Genomic DNA, 24,722 nt, shown 5'->3' on the forward strand with positions numbered 1-24,722 from the left:
CAAATGAGATTTGCACAGGCACTTGACTCATCCAATCCAAGCTTACTCTGTAGTTGTGGGGGTGGGGACCCTGTGGTCTGCTGGTGCTTACAGAGAGTTGTGAAACTCTTAGCTGCTTGAGAGAGAGAGAGAGAGAGAGAGAGAGAGAGAGAGCGTTGGAACAATCACTCTCTCCTATGTGATGGACTGAGCCCCCCCCCCTTCACTAGTATTTGGAGCTGAACCGCTGTACCAGCCAATACTGCAGCACCTGACTGAAGACAGGCTCTCAAAGTCACTGGCAACTGACAGAAAACCCTCCCTACCACACAAAGAAAGGAAGGAAGGAAGAAGACAGATTAAGAAGACAGATTAAGAAGATAGATAAGAACAAAAGCCAGAGTGTGACTTCAAATCAAAGCAAGTGTGTTAAGTGAGAAGACTTGTTCCATACTGCCACAGCCATGGCAGACAGTGTGATTGAGGAGTCAGACTACTACCCTGGGAAGGATGAATTGGACTGGGGATATCAAGAAGGTAAGAGATTTGGAGCTTTTAGTATACACTTTGTTTCCTTTCACTCTTTTTCTCGCGCAAAACAGAGCTCAGAAAAATAACATGTTATTCCCCATTTTGGCACCAAACACATGCATTGATATGGGAATGCAGTACTCTCTTCACAGATATAAACAGATATATACTCTTTTCTCTGTTTCTCTCTCTCTCTCTCTCTCTCTCTCTCTCTCTCTCTCTCTCTCTCTCTCTCTCTCTCTCTCTCTCTCTCTCTCTCTCACATACAGTAGGTAAAGAACTTAAAGAAGGTAGGGTCATTTGATCAATGCACTCCTTTTTGGGGTAACTTGATCATGCAAATTAGCTGTCTAGAACTGAACTTGAGATTCTGGAGTCACACCAATGATTTGGTATTCTAAGAGAGTAGTGGTCTAGCTACCATGCTTTCATGGTTTTGAGCTTTACCAGCTCCTGTCCAGGGCTCCATTGTGTGCTTTGCGTGTCTCAAATTTGCCTCTGGGCTCTTAGGGTAATAGTCAAGGTTTCCAGTAACTGGGAAAAGAACACGAGAGATTGTAACATCTAAGTCAAGAGCTGACCTTTTAGTGACTCTAATAGTCATATTGTCATTGGTGTTGACTTGAGAAAACATTTGTTTATCTTGTTGGTAGGGGATAAAGTCATCCGGGACTTGTCTGTAGCGGGTAACACATTAGCCGCTTCATTTACTAACTTCAGAAAGCATGTATTTTGTGCTATGTGCTCCCTCTGCGATTCAAAGCCAGTGTTTTCATCATCTTAATTACAAGGCTAAGTACGTGTGTCGGAGGTCAGACAGTTCAGAGTGGGTCTGTATTTAGATTGGGTCAGTGATGTATGAAGGGAGAGCTTTGATCCTGTTTATGTCCCTCATCATGGGACTAGAGGGAGAGACACTGTAGAATCAAATCAAGTGTATTTGTCACTTGCGCCGAATACAACAGGACCTTACAGTGAAATGCTTACTTACAGGCTCTAACCAATAGTGCAAAAAAGGTATTAGGTGAACAATAGGTAGGTAAAGAAATACAAACAACAGTAAAAAAGACAGGCTATATACAGTAGTGAGGCTATAACAGTAGCGAGGCTACATACAGTAGTGAGGCTATAACAGTAGCGAGGCTACATACAGACACCGGTTAGTCAGGCTGATTGAGGTAGTATGTACATGTAGATGTGGTTAAAGTGACTATGCATATATGATGAACAGAGAGTAGGAGCAGCGTAAAAGTGGGGTTGGTGGGTGGTGGGACACAATGCAGATAGCCCGGTTCGCCAATGTGCGGGAGCAGTGGTTGGTCGGCCCAGTTGAGGTAGTATCTACATGAGTGTATACAGTGGGGCAAAAAATTATTTAGTCAGCCACCAATTGTGCAAGTTCTCCCACTTAAAAAGATGAGAGAGGCCTGTAATTTTCATCATAGGTACACTTCAACTATGACAGACAAAATGAGAAAAAAAATCCAGAAAATCACATTGTAGGTTTTTTAATGAATTTATTTGCAAATTATGGTGGAAAATAAGTATTTGCTGGTAAATTGGATACGTTGTAGTAACATCGTTGTGTGATAAACGGGATACTCTGTCTGTTCCTTCCTAACCCTCGGTTGCATCTGCTGTTGCTAACTCAAAGGCTAGGAGGTATCACTTCTGTAGTGAATAAGAGTTCAAAGTTCATACCATTCACAACCGAAGCTCAAGCTGATGTTGGCTTCGTTCTGTAGTTATTATCTGAACCATTCTGACATCGGACCGTCGTCCTCACGTCCTCGGAAGGAGGTTATATTGTCGTCAAGGCATTATATAGGAAGGGAGAGGAGGGCGTGTTTGAAAAGTTTTATAGCCCATGTCCCTTCACAGGGGCGGGCCACTGATTGAGCAGAGCCCTATCTTATGAAAACCCAAATCTCACATTTTAGAAGCTAAAATCACATTTCATCCCATCACGAATCATTTCATATTCAAACATTTAAATTGAACAACAATTCCATGTGAATCCGAAAACTCTGATGTGTAGACTTTCCACTGTAGAGTTTATGTCATCTTATCATTGATGAATATGTCTCAGATGTCCACCGAACTGACATCATATTCATTAAGTACCACCGCATATGTTCAATTGGTCAGATTACCAGAATATAGTTCATTTCCCCCCACCTTCTGATGTTCCCAGAATCTCTATGTTAACCAAGGGTTTTGCAAATATAACATCAGTAGGGTAGAGAGAGGAAAAAGGGGGAAAGAGGTATTTATGACTGTCATAAACCTACCACCAGGCCAACGTCATGACAATACCAAGGAACTTGAAGCTCTCAACCTGCTCCACTACAGCCCTTCGATGAGAACGGGGGCATGCTCAGTCCTCCTTTTCCTGTAGTCCACAATCATCTCCTTTGTCTTGGTTAAGTTGAGGGATAGGTTGTTATATTGGCATCACCTGGCCAGGTCTCTGGCCTCCTCCCTATAGGCTGTCTCGTCATTGTTGGTGATCAGGCCTACCACTGTTGTGTCGTCTGCAAACTTAATGATGGTGTTGGAGTCATGCCTGGCCATGCAGTCGTGGATGAACAGGGAGTACAGGAGGGGACTGAGCACGCACCCATGGAGAGCTCCAGTGTTGAGGATCAGCGTGGCAGATGTGTTGCTACCTACCCTCACCACCTGGGGGCAGCCTGTCAGGAAGTCCAGGATCCAGTTGCAGAGGGAGGTGTTTAGTCCCAGGATCCTTAGCTTAGTGATGAGCTTTGAGGGTAGTATGGTGTTGAACGCTGAGCTGTAGTCAATGAATAGCATTCTCACATAAGTGTTCCTTTTGTCCAGGTGGGATAGGGCAGTGTGGAGTGCAATAGAGATTGCATCACCTGTGGATCTGTGTGGGCGGTATGCAAATTGAAGTGGGTCCAGGGTTTCTGGGATAATGGTGTTGATGTGAGCCATTACCAAACTTTCAAAGCACTTCATGGCTACGGATGTGAGTGCTACGGGTCTGTAGTCATTTAGGCAGGTTGCCTTTGTGTTCTTGGGCACAGGGACTATGGTGGTCTGCTTGAAACATGTTGGTATTACAGACTGAATCAGGAACATGTTGAAAATATCAGTGAATACACCTGCCAGTTGGTCAGCACATGCCCGGAGCACACGTCTTGGTAATCCGTCTGGCCCCGCAGCCTTGTGTATGTTGACCTGTTTAAAGGTCTTACTCACGTCGGCTACGGAGAGTGTGAACACACAGTCGTCCGGAACAGCTGATGCTCTCATGAATGCCTTAGTGTTGCTTGCCTAGAAGCGAGCATAGAAGTGATTTAGCTGGTCTGGTAGGCTTGTGTCACTGGGAAGCTCGCAGCTGTGCTTCCCTTTGTAGTCTGTAATAGTTTGCAAGAAGGGTGTGTCCCTGACAGATTTGATCTCCTCTGATTCGATTAATTGCATTTTGCACATACAGCAGTGATATGAAATAACTATGAAATAATTCAGGACATGGTATGGAAAGACCAGAGACCAGAGACAGCTAGCTAACAGAGTGCTCTTACAGCGTGTGAAAAGATGTGAAAATTTGATAATGAGGATTTTTTTCACAAACCATTTACACACAGAATGGAGAGATGTGGGACTAACAGTGTGTAATAAATAGAGGGAAAAAGGAGAGGAAAGAAAGTGTGAGAGGTGGGAAGAAGCACAAACTAGAGCGTCCTTGTGTCCCTCTGGTGACAGTTATTCTTGTTACCGACTGCTCAGCGCAGTGACACTGAGGAATTGGTGAACTCTTTAACTCCAGTGTGTGTGGTTGCGTGTGCATGCGTGTGTCGCTGTGTGTGTGTGTGTGTGTGCATGTGCACACATTAGTGCGTCCTCACTTATACACTTTGTTTATGCTGCTTGTGTATTCAAAGGCTGGATTTACACTACACTAGACATACTCCATCACCACTTTGTGACTTCACCACGCACTGCATGAAGGCCTCTGCATGGAGATCTCAGTGCATGCCAGAGCCCAGAAGTTGTAACTTTACGCAAGCATCAGTGACGTTGAGTGTAAGTCTAAGTTGTGCGTGTGTTCAGGTGTAGAGTGGGGTTTGCTGTTCCCTGATGCCAATGGGGAGTACCAGTCACCCATCAACCTGAACTCCCGGGAGGCGCGTTATGACCCCTTGCTCCTGGACGTGGGGCTAACACCCAACTACGTTGTGTGTCGGGACTGTGAGGTCATCAACGATGGACACACCGTACGCATCATGCTGAGGTCCAAATCAGGTGCAGAACACACATCCAAAAAGTTCATTTAACATTACCATGGTACACATAAAAACAATTCATGGGTGGAATTTATGTCAACCCTCCACTATAGTAATGATCTTGAATGCACTTTTTCAACGATATTAGCCGTGACCCCTGAAAGTTGAGTCAATGACTGTGTGCTGCAAGGGACATACACATACACTTCAGAGTTGAATCAGAATTCACGCCTACGTTCAAAACGCAAGATCATCTGATGTGGTCTGCATTTCCTGTGTCTGCTCTCCCATGATGCTCTGGGTTTCCTGTCTGCAGTGGTAACTGGTGGACCGTTGCAAATTGATCATGAGTACGAGCTGCATGAGGTGCGCTTCCACTGGGGCAAAGAGAACCAGCGGGGCTCAGAACACACAGTCAACTTTAAGGCCTTCCCAATGGAGGTATGGGTCTCGGCCAAATACACACACACACACACTGTCTGCTTCAAGGCCCTGACCATGTTTATTTAAGTTGGAGGCCACTGTTACAAATCAAATCAAATTTTATTTGTCACATACACATGTTTAGCAGATATTGTTGCGGGTGTAGCGAAATGCTTGTGCTTCTAGTTCTGACAGTTCAGCAATATCTAACAAGTAATATCTAACAATTTCACAACATATACCCAATACACACAAATCTAAGTAAAGGAATGGAATTAAGAATATATAAATATTTGGACGAGCAATGTCAGTGTGACATAGACTAAGATACAGTTGAAAAGTACAGAATGCAGTTTATACAGTTGAAGTCGGAGGTTTACATATACTTAGGATGGAATCATTACAACTCGTTTTTCAACCACTCCACAAATAGTTTTGGCATGTCGGTTAGGACATCTACTTTGTGCATGACACAGGTAATTTTTCCAACAATTGTTTACAGACAGATTATTTAACTTATAATTCACTGTATCACATTTCCAGTGGGTCAGACGTTGACATGCACTAAGTTGACTGTACCTTTAAACATCTTGGAAAATTCCAGAAAATTATGTCATGGCTTTAAAAGCTTCTAATAGGCTAATTGACATAATTTGAGTCAATTGGAGATGTACCCGTGGATGTATTTCAAGGCCTTCGGTCTGAACGTTAGACTTTGATCTGAAGCCATTCTTGTAATTCTTGTGACTTTGCCATTGTAATTGTTTGTAAGCTTATGTAGTCTAAAATGAATCTATGATCGTATGCTATCCATTTGTTTTTGTATGCTGTTCTTTGTATGCCATTTTAATATTTGAGAATTAACCAATGATATTAGACCACACTTGGCCATGATTACAGACACTTGTGTGTCTTTGAACACTATATAAACGAGTCATCCCGCAGTGTGTGTGATTATACCCTGATGAAGACAGCTTGGCTGTCGCAACATTGGACATTACATTTTTGCATCTGAGCTCTTAGAGTGTGCGGCTCTCTTTTATTTTCAAGTTTTCTACTCCGCTAGCCAGCACCTCGCCTAAATAGGTGTGCATTTCTTTTTCTTCTAGGTTGTATTTCAAGGGCTACCTTCAAACTCAGTGCCTCTTTGCTTGACATGGGAAAAATCTAAAGAAATCAGCCAAGACCTCAGAAAAAAAATTGGAGACCTCCACAAGTCTGATTCATCCTTGGGAGCAAGGAACCACGCTCATCTGCACAAACAATAGTACGCAAGTATAAACACCATGGTACCATGCAGCCGTCATACTGCTCAGTAAGGAGACGCGTTCTGTCTCCTAGAGATGAATGTACTTTGGTGCGAAAGTGCGAAAGTGCAAATCAACAACAGCAAATGACATTGTGAAGATACTGGAGGAAACAGTTACAAAAGTATCTATATCCACAGTAAAACAAGTCCTATATAGACATAACCTGAAAGACCGCTCAGCAAGGAAGAAGCCACTGCTCCAAAACCACCATAAAATAGCCAGACTACGGTTTGCAACTGCACATGGGGACAAAGATCGTACTTTTTGGAGAAATGTCCTCTGGTCTGATGAAACAAAAATAGAACTGTTTGGCCATGATGACAATCGGAATGTTTGAAGGAAAAAGGAGGAGGCTTGCAACCCATTGAACACCATCCCAACTGTGAAGCACGGGGTTGGCAGCATCATGTTGTGGGGGTGCTTTGTTGCAGGAGGGACTGGTGTGCTTCAAAAATAGATGGCATCATGAGGGTGGAAAATTATGTGGATATATTGGAGCATCTCAAGACATCAGTCAGGAAGTTAAAGCTTGTTCGCAAATGGGTCTTCCAAATGGACAATGACCACAAGCATACTTCCAAAGTTGTGGCAAAATGGCTTAAGGACAACAAAGTCAAGGTATTGGAGCGGGCATCACAAAGCACTGACCTCAATCCCATAGGGAATTTGTGGGCAGAACTGAAAAAGTGTGTGCGAGCAAGGAGGCCTAGAAACCAAACTCTGTTACATCAAATCAAATCAAATCAAATTGATTTATATAGCCCTTCGTACATCAGCTTATATCTCAAAGTGCTGTACAGAAACCCAGCCTAAAACCCCAAACAGCAAGCAATGCAGGTGTAGAAGCACGGTGGCTAGGAAAAACTCCCTAGAAAGGCCAAAACCTAGGAAGAAACCTAGAGAGGAACCAGGCTATGTGGGGTGGCCAGTCCTCTTCTGGCTATGCCGGGTGGAGATTATAACAGAACATGGCCAAGATGTTCAAATGTTCCTAAATGACCAGCATGGTTCAATAATAATAAGGCAGAACAGTTGAAACTGGAGCAGCAGCACGGCCAGGTGGACTGGGGACAGCAAGGAGTCATCATGTCAGGCAGTCCTGAGGCATGGTCCTAGGGCTCAGGTCCTCCGAGAGAGAGAAAGAAAGAGAGAAAGAGAGAATTAGAGAGAGGACACTTAAATTCACACAGGACACCGAATAGGACAGGAGAAGTACTCCAGATATAACAAACTGACCCTAGCCCCCCGACACATAAACTACTGCAGCATAAATACTGGAGGCTGAGACAGGAGGGGTCAGGAGACACTGTGGCCCCGTCCGAGGACACCCCCGGACAGGGCCAAACAGGAAGGATATAACCCCACCCACTTTGCCAAAGCACAGCCCCCACACCACTAGAGGGATATCTTCAACCACCAACTTACCATCCTGAGACAAGGCTGAGTATAGCCCACAAAGATCTCCGCCACGGCACAACCCAAGGGGGAGGCGCCAACACAGACAGGATGATCACATCAGTGAGTCAACCCACTCAGGTGACGCACCCCTCCCAGGGACGGTATGAGAGAGCCCCAGTAAGCCAGTGACTCAGCCCCTGTAATAGGGTTAGAGGCAGAGAATCCCAGTGGAAAGAGGGGAACCGGCCAGGCAGAGACAGCAAGGGTGGTTTGTTGCTCCAGAGCCTTTCCGTTCACCTTCCCACTCCTGGGCCAGACTACACTCAATCATATGACCCACTGAAGAGATGAGTCTTCAGTAAAGACTTAAAGGTTGAGACCGAGTTTGCGTCTCTGACACGGGTAGGCAGACCGTTCCATTTAAATGGAGCTCTATAGGAGAAAGCCCTGCCTCCAGCTGTTTGCTTAGAAATTCTAGGGACAATTAGGAGGCCTGCGTCTTGTGACCGTAGCGTACATGTAGATATGTACGGCAGGACCAAATCAGAGAGATAGGTATGAGCAAGCCCATGTAATGCTTTGTAGGTTAGCAGTAAAACCTTGAAATCAGCCCTTGCTTTGACAGGAAGCCAGTGTAGGGAGGATAGCACTGGAGTAATATGATCACATTTTTGGGGGGTTCTAGTCAGGATTCTAGCAGCCGTATTTAGCACTAACTGAAGTATATTTAGTGCTTTATCTGGCTAGCCGGAAAGTAGAGCATTGCAGTAGTCTAACCTAGAAGTGACAAAAGCATTTTTGGACAGAAAGTTTCTGATTTTTGCAATGTTACATAGATGGAAAAAAACTGTCCTTGAAATGGTCTTGATATGTTCTTCAAAAGAGAGATCAGGGTCCAGAGTAACGCCGAGGTCCTTCACAGTTTGATTTGAGACGACTGTACAACCATTAAGATTAATTGTCAGATTCAACAGAAGATCTCTTTGTTTCTTGGGACCTAGAACAAGCATCTCTGTTTAGTCTGAGTTTAAAAGTAGAAAGTTTGCAGCCACCCACTTCCTTATGTCTGAAACACATGCTTCTAGCGAGGGCAATTTTGGGGCTTCACCATGTTTCATTGATATCTACAGCTGTGTGTCTTCCGCATAGCAGTGAAAGTTAACATTATGTATTCGAATGACATCCCCAAGAGGTAAAATATATAGTGACAACAATAGTGGTCCTAAAACGGAACCTTGAGGAACACCTAAATGTACAGTTGATTTGTCAGAGGACAAACCATAAGATCTAAACCAGGCCAGAGCTTGTCCGTGTAGACCAATTTGGGTTTCCAATTTGGCTTTTTCAAGAGAGGCTTTATTACTGCCACTTTTAGTGAGTTTGGTACACATCCGGTGGATAGAGAGCTGTTTATTATGTTCAACATAGGAGGGCCAAGCACAGCAAGCAGCTCTTTCAGTAGTTTAGTTGGAATAGGGTCCAGTATGCAGCTTGAAGGTTTAGAGGCCATGATTATTTTCATCATTGTGTCAAGAGATATAGTACTAAAACACTTGAGCGTCTCTCTTGATCCTAGGTCCTGGCAGAGTTGTGCAGACTCAGGACAACTGAGCTTTGAAGGAATACGCAGATTTAAAGAGGAGTCCGTAATTTGCTTTCTAATAATCATAACCTTTTCCTCAAAGAAGTTCATGAATTTATCACTGCTAAAGTGAAAGTCATCCTCTCTTGGGGAATGCTGCTTTTTAGTTAGCTTTGCGACAGTATCAAAAAGGAATTTCGGATTGTTCTTATTTTCCTCAATTAAGTTAGAAAAATAGGATGATCGAGCAGCAGTAAGGGCTCTTCGGTACTGCACGGTACTGTCTTTCCAAGCTAGTCGGAAGACTTCCAGTCTGGTGTGGCGCCATTTCCGTTCCAATTTTACTCCAGCTCTGTCAGGAGTAATGGGCCAAAATTCACCCAACTTATTGCGGGAAGCTTGTGGAAGTCTACGCGAAATGTTGGACCCAAGTTAATCAATTTAAAGGCAATGCTACCAAATACCAATTGAGTGCATGTAAACTTCTGACCCACTGGTAATGTGATGAAAGAAATAAAAGCTGAAATAAATCATTGTCTCTACTATTATTCTGACATTTCACATTCTTAAAATAAAGTGGTGATCCTAACTGACCTAAACAGGGAATTGTTACGTGGATTAAAAGTCAGGAATTGTGAAAAACTGAGTTTAGGTGTATGTAAACTTCCGACTTCAACTGTACATATGAAATGAGTAACGCAAGATATGTAAACATTATTAAAGTGACTAGTGTTCCATTTATTAAAGTGCCCAATGATTTCAGTCTGTGTATGTAGGCATCAGCCTCTCTGTGCTAGTGATGGCTATTTAACAGTCTGATGGCCTTGAGAACGAGGGACTTGTTATGTTCACATAAAAACAGGTTACTTCGGGTCAGGGCTTTTAAAGCTCATTACTTTGTTTCATATATTTACACATCACTCAGGCCATTGACGCGTTTGAAAGGGCCTGAAGAGGTTATGCCACTGGTGGTTTGGCTTTATAAGCTTTCCTCTCTATCAAAGGTGTTTTGTGCTCTAATTTCAAACTGTAGAGTGCCCTTACGTCCCTTACACCTGCTCTGTCTCGGCCCTGTCTTCTGCAGCCTCCCTCTGCCCATCGTTCTTTCATTTACTTTCTTTAATTTTCTTTAATTTTCTATCTTTACCTGAATATCTTTCTTTCTTTACTTTCTCTGGTTAATATTTTTTTGTGATCAGCTCCACTATAATATGGTACAATACAATACATGTGCTTCACCCCCCCAGCTCCATCTGATCCACTGGAACACAACCTTGTTCAACAGTGTGGAGGAAGCCCTGGGTAAGAAGAACGGAGTTCTCATCATCGCTCTGTTTGTGCAGGTATTGTTTGCTTTGGTCTCAGTCTATAGTCACATGAGAATCCCCTCTTCTCATGCTCTGTATGGTTTTGTTAGGCACTTGGTTTATTATTACTGTATTTTGTACCATATCATATTCATATCAGCTTTGACACTAAATATACTTTTTTTTTATTGTACTGAGAAAAAACACCACATTGAAATAACCATGATAACGTTTGACTGATATGAACTAGCTTGAGGCAATGACTGAATATATGAATGGACAAACACTTAGTGGTGTAAAGTAACTAAGTAAAAATATTTTCGAAGTACTACTTACTACTACTTTAGTACTTACTACTACGAAGTACTACTACTTTACTATTTATATTTTTGACAACTTTTACTTTTACTTCACTTCATTCTTTAAAGAATCTGACCCCCCCCCCCATTTTCATCTAAAATGACATACCCAAATCTAACTGTCTGTAGGTCCTGAGGCAAGGATATGCATATTCTTGATACCATTTGAAACACTTTGACGTTTGTGGAAATATGAAATTAGTGTAGGAGAATATAGCACATTAGATCTGGTAAAGCATAATACACTGATCCCGTAGAGGTTAAGATAATATGTACTTTTTACTCCCATACATTTTCTCTGACACCCAAAAGTCCTTGTTACACTTTGAATGCTTAGCAGGACAGGAAAATTGTTTAATTCACACACTTATCACACTTATCAAAATAACACGTTGTCATCCCTACTGCCTCTGATCAGGCGGACTTACAAAACACAAATGCTTCGGTTGTGAATGATGTCTAAGTGTTGTAGTGTATCCGTAAATGTACTAATAAATACAATTGTGCAGTCTGGTTTGGGATACTTTGGGATTTTGGCAATAAAGCCCTTTATTTACTTCCCCAGAGTCAGATTAACTTGTGAATACCATTTCTATGTCTCTGAGAGCGATTTGAAGGAAGTTGCTAACCAGCACTATCACAATTGCTAACTAGCGTTAGCGCATTGACTGGAAGTTAGCAGATACACATAAACTTCCAGTCATTGAGCTAAAGTTAGTTAGCGCTGGCTCGTGAAACTAACTCTACCTTCCTTCATACAGGACACAGAGACATAAAAATGGTAACCACAAGTTCATCTGACTCTGGGGAAGTAGATAATGGGCCTAATTGCCCAAATCTCAAAGTATCCCTTTAATATAAGGAATTTGAAAGTATTTATTGCATTTACTTTTGACACTTAAGTATATTTTAGCATTGAGTTTTACTTTTGACACTTAAGTATATTTTAGCATTGAGTTTTACTTTTGATAAGTATATTTAAAGCCAGATACTTCTAGACTTTTACTGAAGTAGTATTTTACTGGGTGACTTTCACTTTTAGTTTAGTCATTTTTATTAAAGTATCTTTACTTTTACTCAAGTATGATAATTGAGTACTTTTCCACCGTTTTCACATCCTTTCAGGATGCTCCAAACACGTCAACAGCACCCTGTTAAACTGTGTTAACATCATAACATTACATTGATCTGTTAGGACCATCTTTCATGACTTCTTTTTGACTTGATGCCATTGACATTGTTTCCTTCAGATAGGGAAGGAGCATCTGGGGTTGAAGGCCATAACAGAAGTGCTGCAGGACCTACAATACAAGGTAAGATCTTGGCACCCACATGGTTGACCAAGTCATATTGTTATGGTGATGATGTTATGGTTATGAGTTGTCATGGTGATGAGAGGGCAGAGGTTATGAGAAATTACTGACATGACCTAAGGGGGTAGATACCCAATGCTTAACTGAGAGATCGAGGAAGACATACAGTACAAAGACAATCAAACTTGGCAGTTAACAGAACATCAGTAGAGGTGCAACGATTGGAGCAGGCAGCAATTGATTAATGTATTGATTTTTCAATTAAACCTGATGCAATCAATGCTCCAGATTGACTTGAAACCGTCTGAAACATTTCAGATTAGACAGGTGAAGTGTTGATGCAGAATGTGAAGAAGGAGCTCCAGTAGTAAAGACGATCTGCAATAATACAGTCATGACAAACATGGTGGCGAAATAAACAGTGCATTACAAACGAAGCAGGTCAACAAATATTTGAGTGTGTTGACCTATCTGTACAGGGGAAGACCAAGATCATACCGTGCTTCAATCCCAACACACTACTTCCTGGTGAGTCCTTCTTCTAATTGTGTATGATTCCTGCTTGCGTGTATGGTGTGACACAGTATTGGATGAGGACATGGTATGTGTTTGTTACTCCCTCCAGACCCTCTCCTGAGAGACTACTGGGTGTATGAGGGCTCCCTGACCACCCCTCCATGTAGTGAGAGCGTCACTTGGATCCTGTACCGTTACCCACTCACCATCTCACAGTTACAGGTAAGCCATCTGACACAATGGTCTGGCTCAATTAATCAATCAAATGTATTTTATACAGCCCATTTTACATCAGCAGTTTTCACAAAGTGATTTACAGATACCCATCCTAAAACCCCAAAGAGCAAGCATTGCAGATGCAGAAGCACAATGGCTAGGGAAAACTCCCTACCCTGTTGAAAACCCCAACTGTAGACCAGCAGAATTTTCAAGCTGGTCAGTGCTGGTCTGACCAGCATGGTCTAGCTGGCCGAACAGAATGGTCTAGCTGTCAAACTGGTCTGACCAGCATGGTCTAGCTGGCCGAACAGAATGGTCTAGCTGTCAAACTGGTCTGACCAGCATGGTCTAGCTGGCCGAACAGAATGGTCTAGCTGTCAAACTGGTCTGACCAGCATGGTCTAGTAAGCAAAACCACAACCATAAAGATTATATTTTCCAGGATGCTCTATTGCAGTTCCCTATGTTTTTTTTTACCCCTTTTTCATGGTATCCAATTGGTAGTTACAGTCTTGTCTTGGAGAGGCGAAGGTCGAGAGCTGTACGTCCTCCGAAACACGACCCAGCTAAGCCACACTGCCCACTTAACCTGGAAGCCAGCCGCACCAATATGTTGGAGGAAACATCGTACACCTGGCGACCGTGTCAGCGTGCGTGCGCCTGGCCCGCCACAGGAGTGGCTTGAGCGCGATGGGACTAGCACATCCCAGCCGGCCAAACCCTCCCCTAACCCGGACAACGTTTGGCCAATTGCTGCCTCATGGGTCTCCCGGTCGCGGCCAGCTGCGACAGAACCTGGACTGGAACTAGGATCTCTAGTGGCACAGCTAGTAACTGTGATGCAGTGTCTTAGACTACTGCACCACTCAGGAGGCCCTGCAGTTCGATATTTTTTATTGTTTGTTTCAATATCTGTGTTTTTGTATGTACATTGACTGATTAATTCATCTCATGCAACACAAAGATAAATTGAATTTTTCTCAAGTAATCCAATCTGAATAAGTAGTTGGAATTAGTCGTCTGAATTCAGATTGTGGATGGATGAACATTCATAATGTGACTTCCAGTCCTGATGTGGCCACTTTATTAGGGAAAAACTAGGCCTTCATTTGTGATATATGTAATGTATTGTCTTAAGTGATTAAACCTGCAATATGTATCTTTTTGGGTAACCTAAAATGTACATAGAAATGTGTGTGTTAGATCTATCATTCTCATTTATATGCCTGCCATCCTTCGGTTTTGTATACCAGCCTCAAACAACTGAAAATTCAATATTTTTGGTTATGAAAAATATATTTCACAGTAGATGGTAAAATGATTCTTACTAGTTTTGCCACATAAACAGAAATGAGGGAAACTATTAGAATTTTAGCAACCAGGAAATGGCTGAGCGATTTCGTCATAGTGCATCTTTAAGCACTTTGATGCTTGTTTTGTTGGTAACCAGCATATGCTGGTACTTATGATGATATGCTGGTTGCCAGCATCACCAGCATACCAGTATAAGCTGGTCATCAGCTTATACTGGTATGAAGGCTGGTCACCAGCAAAACCAGCACTAGTCACCAGCATATGCTGGTCTATGCTGTTTTTTTTCAGCAGGAACCTAGTAAGAAACTATCTAGAGAGATACCAGACCTTTTCTGTCTGTACTGGGTGATGCTTTTAGAGTACATGTGGCCATTAAGGCCAGATCATTTTTCAAGACTTTCAAACATTCATAGATGACCAGCAGGGGCAAATAATAAAGAATGTATTCATGTTGGCTTCTAGACACTTGCCCCAGGTCTTACCCCTAGGTCTTATCCCTTCACATGTCAATGGTGATGGCACCTGCTAGCCCTCCAAGTGGCCATATTGCTTTTATACCAAGTGTTATTCAAACCAGCTTTACTTCCATAGATCTTGAGGTTGCTCTAGCTACCTGCATTGAAGTGTGTGTTCTGCTAGAAGGTAAAATACAGTGTTGTGATTGATTTGGCACTTATAAGCCCATATTTATGAAGCAAGGTCCCAACCTCTGATTCAACAGCATTGCACAATACAGTTTGTCCTCCATGTCAGCACACTTTCTACATAGTCTTTGATTCTGAGCAAGCCTTTCATGTAAAGGCCAGACACCTCCCTTTGAGAGGACGGAAAGGTTATGGTGGAGAGCAAAGGCATGAATTGAAATATCAAAAAGCTAAAAAAAAACAGAGCGATTAATGAATTGTTCATACGTATTGAGCGACCAATTATTCACATACAGTAAATAACACAGGACAGCTCATAGAGATCCTGTAATTCAGTGTTCTATGAACTCTGGAGGGCAGTTACCCAATATGCAGCCTGTTTAGGAACACCTTTAAACCTGTGCTGTGATGGTAGATCATTGTTCAATGGAATATTCTATAGAGATTTTCCCATCTCCCAGCTGTAGCATTGCTTTATAACTGTTGACTATTGACTAAAAGCACTACATGTTCCTTATGTGCACCATCTAAGGAAGCCAGAACAAATAAAACGCCTTTCACTACATTTTATTGATAGTAAATGAGTCATCAGTATTGATCGATTAATCTGATAATGGTTGTTAATGGCTCTGTTTATGTAGACAGCTCTATGAAACTCTACTGTTGTCAAGGCTGTGCCTCATAAAATCCTATATTACTGAATCCATCTGTCTTGTTTGTTTCGGGCAAACACTATCCTCCTGCATTGGCAAAGTCTGACTGACCATCCAACCAGATAACTATTAGCTTAGGGCTAGGTGTCCAGTCCAGTACCCAATGAAAATCTTAACGGAGAACGTCTGTCATTTTACTGCTACACACACAAGACCAGACTCAGCTGGAAAGAGGTCTGTAAAATAGACCAGGACAGGAAGAAATGAGCTCTAAAGCCTAAGCATACACGTAGAATGCCAACATGTACAGAACACTGAAAACACAAAATAAGATCAGATATAAGATATACAGTGCATTCGGAAAGCATTCAGACCCCTTGACTTTTTCCACAATTTGTTACGATACAGTCTTACTCTAAAATCGATTCAATAATTTTTTCCCCTCATTATCTGCACACAATACCCCATAATGACAGTGAAAACAGTTTTATAGAAATGTTAGCAAATTTATACAAAAACAGAAATACATTATTTTCATAAGTATTCAGACTCTTTTTTATGAGACTCAAAATTGAGCTCAGGTGCATCCTGTTTCCATTGATCATCCTTGAGATGTTTCTACAACATGAATGGAGTCCACCTGTGGTGATTTGAAAAGGCACACACTTGTCTACATAAGGTCCCATAGTTGACAGTGCATGTCAGAGCAAAAACCAAGCCACAAGATGGACCAAGAACACAGTGGCCTAAATGTAAGAAGTTAGGAACCACCAAGACGCTTCCTAGAGCTGGCCGCCCGGCCAAACTGAGCAATCGGGAGAGAAGGCCCTTGGTCAGGGAGGTGACCAAGAACCTGATGGTCACTCTAACATAGCTCCAGAGTTCATCTGTGGAGATGGGCAAACCTTCCAGAAGGACAACTATCTCTGCAGCAATCCACCAATCAGGCTTTTATGGTAGAGTGGCCAGACAGAAGCCACTCCTCAGTAAAAGGCACATGAAGGCCCACTTGGAGTTTGCCAAAAGTCACCCTAAAGACACTCAGACCATGAGAAACAAGATTCTCGGGTCTGATGAAACCAAGATGGAACTCTTAGGCCTGAATGCCAAGTGTCACATCTGGAGGAAACCTGGCACCATCCCTACGGTGAAGCATGGTGGTGGCAGCATCATGCTAAGGGGATGTTTTTCAGTGGCAGGGACTGGGAGACTAGTCAGGATCGAGGACTAGATGAACAGAGTCAAGTACAGAGCGATCCTTGATGAAAACCTGCTCCAGAGTTCTCAGGACCTCAGACTGTGGCCAAGGATCACCTTCCAACAGGACAATGATCCTAAGCACACAGCCAAGACAACGCAGGAGTGGCTTTGGGACAAGTCTCTTGAGTGGCCCAGCCAGAGCCTGGACTTGAACCGATCGAACATCTCTGGACAGACCTCAAAATATCTGTGCAGTGATGCTCCCCATCCAACCTGACAGAGCTTGAGAGGATCTGCAGAGAAGAATGGGAGAAACTCCCCAAATACAGGTGTGTCAAGCTTGTAGCGTCATACCCAACAAGACTCGAGGCTGTAATCGCTGCCAAAGGTTCTTCAACAAAGTACTGAGTAAAGGGTCTGAATACTAATGTAAATGTCATATTTCCTTTTCATTACATTTTTTATGAATTCACAAAAAAATCTAATCTGTTTATGCTTTGTCATTATGGGTATTGTGTGAAGTTTGATGACGGATAAAAACAATTTAATCCATTTTAGAATTTATAGAATTAAAGTAACAAAATGTGAAAAAAGTGAAGGAGTCTGAATACTTTCTGAATGCACTCTACTTTATTAGTCCACACAAGATGGACATATGCCTTAGGTTTTTATCCACATTAGGTTTGTAAAGGCTGGAGCAGAGGGCAACCGCAGAGTGCAGCTAGACAGTACATTGATCGAAACTAGCCGGAATACTTATCTTAATTAATCCATCACCACTCTTTACCTTTGCCATTCTTTTCATCAACTCTCCCAGATAGAGGAGTTCAGGAGGCTCAGGTCCCATCTGAAAGGTGCTGATCTACCTGAGGGGAATGACGGGATGTTGGGAGACAACTTCCGCCCCTCTCAGCCCCTCAGCGACAGGACCGTCCGGGCTGCCTTCCAGTGACACCCCCCTTCCCTCCACGGGGGATCTTTAGCTCCACGTTTAACAGGTAAATGTCAACCATCTAAATACCAAGTACATCGTTTTTAAATACACTACATGACCAAAAGTATGTGGACACCTGCTTGTCGAACATCTCATTCCAAAATCATGGAGTTGGTCTCCCCTTTACTGCTATAACAGCCACCACTCTTCTGGGAAGGCTTTCCACTAGATGTTGGAACATTGCTGCGGTGACTTGCTTCCATTCAGCCACAAGATAATTAGTGAGGTCGGGCACTGTCGGCATTCCAATTTATCCAAAGGTATTCAATGGAGTTGAGATCAGAGTTCTGTGCAGACCAGTCAAGTTCTTCCACAACAAACTATTTCTGTATGGACCTCGCTTTGTGCACGAGGGCATTGTCCTGCTGAAACAGGAAAGGGCCTTCCCCAAAGTGTTGCCACAAAGTTGGAAGCACAGAATGGTCTAGAATATCATTGTAAGCTGTAGTGTTAAGATTTCCCTTCACTGGAACTAAGGGGCCTAGCCCGAACCATGACAAACAGCCCCAGACCATCATTCCTCTTCCACCAAACTTTACAGTTGGCACTATGCATTGGGGCATTTAGCGTTCTTCTGGCATCCGCCAAACCCAGATTTGTCTGTTGCAACGTTTCCACTGCTCCAGAGCTTTACTCCACTCCAGCTGACGCTTGGCATTGCGCATAGTGATCTTAGGCTTGTGTGTGGCTGCTTGGCCATGGAAACCCATTTTATGAAGCTCCCAATGAACAGTTATTGTGCTGACATTGCTTCCAGATGCAGTTTGGAACTCGGTAATGAGTGTTGCAACCGAGGGCAGACGATTTTTAAGCACTACGCACTTCAGCACTCTCCAGGCCCATTCTCTGAGCTTTTGTGGCCTACCACTTTGTGGCTGAGTTGTTGTTGCTGCTAGATGTTTCCACTCCACAATAACAGCACTTACAGTTGACCGGGGCAGCTCTAGCAGGGCAGCAATTTGATAAAATGACTTGTTAGAAAGCCGGCATCCTATGACAGTGTCACGTTGAATGTCACTAAGCTTTTCAGTGAAGCCATTCTACTGTCAATGTTTGTCTATGGAGATTGCATGGCTGTGTGCTCAATGTTATACACCTGTCAGCAACAGGTGTGGCTGATATAGCTAAGTCAACTAATTTGAAGGTGTCTACATACTTTTGTGTATATAGAGTGTACTTTATATATGTATAGATATTTTCAAAAGTGTTTTTGACATCTGTGGGACTACTAGATACCATCGCTCTTCACAACCACAAACCAGGTTCAAACCTGACGGGAAGTCATTTATACCACAACAACAAAAATAACCATGTTTCAAATGAAATCGGGGCTATATTGTCATGCCCTGGAAGTCATAGTTTAATGGAAATAGGCAAGGCATTTCCCAGAGGTAAAATAATAATGGCACCACTAAACACAGGAGCAGTGTCAGAGCTATAGTAATAATGAGCTAACCCAGTTCTTCTACTAATCTAGGACTAGCTGTGGCGTTGTGTGTGTGTGTGGAGCGGAGGGATATCTATTTTAGAGCTCGCATTGGGAACACCTGGGAAACAACTGGAAAAGTAATCATTTTGAGTGGCTGGATTTGGATGTGCTCAACCGAGGGCACAGGGACAAAGTGTGGCTTGGCCTCAACTGCATTGCGCAAATACTGTAAGTGAAAGAACATGACTGTATCAGAGAGCCAAGGGACACTTGTTTGGTAGTTTGACAGATGTTTTAGTAGCTACTGGCTAAGTATAACAAACTGTGTGGAAATGGTTGTACGATAGTTGAGTAAAAGTAAATATACGTTAATAGAAAATGACTCAAGTAAAAAAGTCACATAGTAAAATACTACTTGAGTAAAAGTCTAAAAGTATCTGGTTTTAAATGTACTTATCACGCCCTGACCTTAGAGAGCTTTTTATGTCTCTATTTTGGTTTGGTCAGGGTGTGATTTAGGTGGGAATTCTATGTTCATTTTTCTATGTTTTGTATTTCTTTGTTTTGGCAGGGTATGGTTCTCAATCAGGGACAGCTGTCTATCGTTGTCTCTGATTGGGAACCATACATAGGTAGCTTTTTCCCACCTGTGTTTGGTGGGTAGTTGTTTTCTGTTTAGTGTTCTGCACCTGACAGGACTGTTTCGGGTTTCGTTTCTCACTTTGTTATTTTGTTCTAGTGTTCAGTGTTAATAAAAATCATGAACACTTACCACGCTGCGCTTTGGTCCGGTCCTTCTTCATCAGACGACCGTTACAGTACTTAACTACAGTGGTGGAAAAATTACTCATATCATACTTGAGAAAAAGTGAAAGTAAATGGAAAACTCTAATTCCTTATATTAAACAAAGCAGATAGCACAATTTTCTTGTTTTTGTTCATTTACGGACAGACCGGGGCACACTCCAACACTCAGACATAAATGTCTAGTGAGTCCGCCAGATCAGAGGCAGTAGGGATGACAACACGTTATATTGATGTGTGTGAATTGATCCATATTGCTGTCCTGCCTGATTTAAAGAAAAAAACTTTTGGGTGCCAGGGAAAATGTAAGGGAGTAAAAAGTTTAAAATATATTTTCTTTAGGAATGTTTTGGAGTAAAAGTTATAAAAAATATAAATAGTGAAGTACAGATACTTCCAAAAAACGATTTAAGTAGTACTTTATTGTATTCATACTTAAGTACTTTACACCACTGGGAAACAGTGTAGCTACAGAGAGAAATGCAGGATAGATAGTGGAGTATTGTCTCTTTGGTAAGGGATATTACCTGACCATACCTGAGAGGGGCCTTGAAAAGGAGGAATAGAGGAAGAAGAAGGAAGGATAGAGAAAGGGGATTCTGAAGGGATAGAGAAAGGGGGTTCTGAAGGGATAGAGAAAGGGGGTTCTGAAGGGATAGAGAAAGGGGGTTCTGAAGGGATAGAGAAAGGGGGTTCTGAAGGGATAGAGAAAGGGGGTTCTGAAGGGATAGAGAAAGGGGGTTCTGAAGGGATAGAGAAAGGGGGTTCTGAAGGGATAGAGAAAGGGGGTTCTGAAGTGATAGAGAAAGGGGGTTCTGAAGGGATAGAGAAAGGGGGTTCTGAAGGGATAGAGAAATGGGGTTCTGAAGGGATAGAGAAAGGGGGTTCTGAAGGGATAGAGAAAGGGGGTTCTGAAGGGATAGAGAAAGGGGGTTCTGAAGGGATAGAGAAAGGGGGTTCTGAAGGGGACCTGACTATTGACTCAAATTGCACAATTCAGCAATACCTTAAATTACATTACCAAACCATTACTTGTTAATCATAAGGTAATAATGCATGTAATTACATTGTAGCACATTTGTAAATGCAGGTAGTTAAATGGGTCTGCCAATTGTCAATACTGTTTACCATGGAAATACAAAAAGTTTGACAGTACTGCATAATTGCATGCACTAACTTAATCTAATCGGCTCGGTACTGGCCCAACGCTCTTAACCTCTAGGCTACCTGCCGCAATGTTGTTTTTATCAACAGATTCAAAATGTTATTGACCCAGTTGGTAATCTGGTTTTGTCACATCTGCTCCTGCAACGCCCTCTACTGCTCATCCTGTGTCTCCTTGACCTGCCGCCACTCCCCCAGTACTCTTTCCCTCTCCCTCTCTTTCTCTCTCTCTCTCTCTCTCTCTCTCTCTCTCTCTCTCTCTCTCTCTCTCTCTCTCTCTGTCTCTCTATGTCTCTCTCTCTCTGTCTGTCTCTCTCTGTCTCTCTCTCTCTCTCTCTCTCTCTCTCTCTCTCTCTCTCTCTCTCTCTCTCTCTCTCTCTCTCTCTCTCTCTCTCTCTCTCTCTCTGTGTGTATGTGATTGTGTGGGCGGAGACAAGTGTGCTGGAGTCAGAGCAGATCCCCACCAGCTGCAACCTGTTCCATAATCAAGACCTCTACAAATACTCAACCCTGCCACTTCCACGCTGCCAGATCGTAATCTCTGCTCAGTCAGTCTACGTTTCTAGCCGTTTGTTACTATTCAGATCCTGTTGTGCCTGTTTTCCTTGCCTGACGCTGTTTTCCTCTCCACTACAGTTCTGCCCGCTGTGACTCTCGTCCCTGTCTCCAGTCCCACGTCTTGTCATTCTACTACTCTGTCCTGGATTCCCCACTCTACTACCCCCTTGGAATCCCCGCCGGACCGGCTTACCCTGTCTCAACCCCTCTCGCTCCAGCCTCCGCACCCTCATCTGGTTTCCAGCAACCCGCCCGAGCTTCCCATGACCTGCACTTCATCTCCCCCTGTGTTTCAATAAATACCTTGGTTATTTCATCCCAGTCTCCTCGTCGGAGTCTGCTACTGGGTTTCACTCCGCGTAACAGGTATAAGGATTCATAAGGATTATGTGACATAAAGTGTGCCTGAAAATGTCATTTCTAGCTCTGTAACCATCATAGCGCATATACAGGAAACAGGACAATAGTTTGTGGATTTATGAGTGGAAAATATTAATATTAATATTGCACAATGTCAAACAACTCTAACCCAAAACATAGGACTTATAAAAAATAACCCTTTGCTCCTCTACCCGCTACCTCTGTGGCCAAACCCAGTCGTAGCGGCGACATGATTGCTGGAATGTTCCATCTGCAAAATATTCCCTTTTTTTATTTTCATAGTGAGAAAGAGAGTGAAAGGAGGGGAGAGGGAGAATGGCCTTGTTGAATCAGCTGGAAGTTATGTTACATTGAATCCCCTGGACTGGTAGTCCAGGGGATTCAACTACCACTATATTGGTAGTTACAGAAGTGTCTGTACAAAATGTTGCTGGACATTTTTCAACTAACCTGGTATTTGCGATACTATCTTCGTCCTCGAATCGTGGAAACAGGCGTTTCATAAAATGGCTGTGTCCAGTTTCAGGGAGTCCATTTGGAATCGATAAAATGCTCTGTTAAAATAAATGTATGTTTGTTTGCTCCATGAAGTAATCTAACAATGTGTACACCACCATCTTGTCTTTTTCAAATCTTCTCTCATTGATTGAGACAGGGTGGTCTACCCTAAAGGGCTGCATGCCAGGATGACAGAAGCCTGTCTCGATTAATGAGAGAAGATTTGTAAAAAGAAGATGACGGCACACACATTGTCGCCAATACCAGGTTAGCTAAAAAATGCCAATGTTTTGTAGAGCCACACCTGTAACTACCAGTATAATGGTCCACATTTCTGTGGTTAAGTCACATTATCTGGTGTTACAATTTATAGCTACTGGACTTGGAGGGAGCTCACAAAGGCACGATTTTACTCTGTTGATTAAGGCAGCGCTGACAGACCAACCAGCTGGCTTCACCTGTGACCTGGAACATAGCCATTCGCTGTTGGCTGGTACAAGATGTATCCATGCTCTGGAAGGAGAGACATGATTGGCTCTGATCCAATATCCTCACTAACAGTAGCATACTAGATGGAAGCACTGGATTGGGCATGCATTCTTACTGGTGTGATAGTGGGGCTATTGGTGGAATGTAGTCCTTGTGATAGGATTTGTGCAGGCTTCATGCAGGTATGCATACTTAGCTTGGGGCATGTAATTGTACTGTACTGTCATGCAGGTTGTGTAATAAGTAGAAAAATGTGTTCCTAGGTAACACCTGTTCCTAGGGATTTTCAAAATATTGAAAATAAATGTACAGTACATTACTTTTTTTTTTAAACTGTTAAAACCTCTCAGAAAAGGAAACACTCTAACAAGCAGAAACATATGTAGTTCTGTATAATATACATGGGCAGGTCAGGTTTAATGACGTCAGGTTTAATGCCATATCATTTCAGATGTCTCAAAGGCTGAAATTTGTTGAGATATTTCCGTCAGCTTCTGGCTCCTGTCCTCGCAGTACTAAACACAGTGTTTTTGTGCTTTTCGATATCTGCTTATCTAGCAATAGGAAGCATGGCAATAGACGATTAGACCACAGTGTGCCCTTTCTTGTAAAAACAAAGGAGACATCCATCAAAGGTAAATGACCTTTTAAGGGCTATAGACAACACAGGACAGCCCAGGGTTATAGGCTATGAAAATGAAACAATGAAGACTTGAATTTTGTTGTGATTTTTTTGTTGACATTTTAAGGTTCTGTAGTTCTTGTACTGACTAATGTGATGATGATGATGATGATGATGATGATAAAGATGGCTCTTACTGTCACTTAACAATAAATGTCAAACTGTTAGTAGTAATACATGTGTCACTGGTGTTATTTCAACTATCTAACCAGTTCAATTTACCATCACACCACTGAAAGAGATCACTACCATTTAATATGGGTAGGTATATGATTAACTTCATTTTAAATAGAATTTTCATTACCAGTCCCTGCCACACTATACCATGTATACATCAGGCCCTACTGTACTAGTGTCCGTCTCCAGCATTCCCTGACGAAGCAACCAAGGGTGTGTTCGTAAATTCCATCTGGAGAGCCAGAGTGCGCTCAGAGTGCGCTCTGTGTGTTTGAAAATTCAGAGCATTGTGTTTCGCTCAGAGCACACAGAGGAGTTGGGTTGATCCGAGCGTTCTGACCTCACAACAGAAGTCAAGCACCCAAGCTAACTGGCTAACATTGGCTAACTTGCTAGCTACTTCTAGACAAAACACCTCACTCTGACCATTTTACTCGCCCTAGCAGAGCTGGTTAGGCTGTTTTTATGTTATCCAGAGCATTGGTGACAACTGTGCTGCTGGCATCAATTTAATTACGCTTTTTCGCCGAGGTTTACTGACACCT

General features: G+C 42.7%; 1 protein-coding gene across 7 annotated transcripts; it reads left to right on the forward strand.

The window, feature by feature from the left end:
* Positions 1–138: 138 nt before the first annotated feature.
* Positions 139–24,174, forward strand: LOC109875237 (carbonic anhydrase-related protein-like). Of its 7 annotated transcripts, XR_004206326.1 has the most exons (11): positions 139–516; positions 780–800; positions 4,591–4,782; positions 5,080–5,204; positions 10,724–10,819; positions 12,393–12,455; positions 12,935–12,983; positions 13,081–13,193; positions 17,819–17,999; positions 21,825–21,940; positions 22,029–24,174. XR_004206326.1 is itself a non-coding variant. In XM_020467501.2 (10 exons), the coding sequence occupies exons 1-9, from the start codon at positions 444–446 to the stop codon at positions 17,951–17,953; spliced, it is 867 nt and encodes a 288-aa protein (XP_020323090.1). In that variant the 5' UTR covers positions 139–443; the 3' UTR covers positions 17,954–17,999; positions 22,029–24,174. The 7 variants fall into 7 exon arrangements, 5 of the variants coding, with proteins under 5 accessions (XP_020323090.1, XP_020323089.1, XP_031665815.1 ...); XR_004206327.1 differs by lacking the exon at positions 780–800; XM_020467501.2 differs by lacking the exon at positions 21,825–21,940.
* Positions 24,175–24,722: the final 548 nt, after the last annotated feature.

This window comes from Oncorhynchus kisutch, linkage group LG30 (assembly GCF_002021735.2).
Source record: "Oncorhynchus kisutch isolate 150728-3 linkage group LG30, Okis_V2, whole genome shotgun sequence".
Taxonomy (NCBI): Eukaryota; Metazoa; Chordata; class Actinopteri; order Salmoniformes; family Salmonidae; genus Oncorhynchus; species Oncorhynchus kisutch.

Bases quoted from the DNA above. Each gene is read 5' to 3' on its own strand.
- LOC109875237 (XM_020467501.2), top strand. From the start codon at position 444: ATGGCAGACAGTGTGATTGAGGAGTCAGACTACTACCCTGGGAAGGAT. The intron at 4,783-5,079 runs GTGCAGAACACA...TCCTGTCTGCAG, and splicing joins CATGCTGAGGTCCAAATCAG to TGGTAACTGGTGGACCGTTG. The intron at 12,456-12,934 runs GTAAGATCTTGG...CTATCTGTACAG, and splicing joins TGCAGGACCTACAATACAAG to GGGAAGACCAAGATCATACC.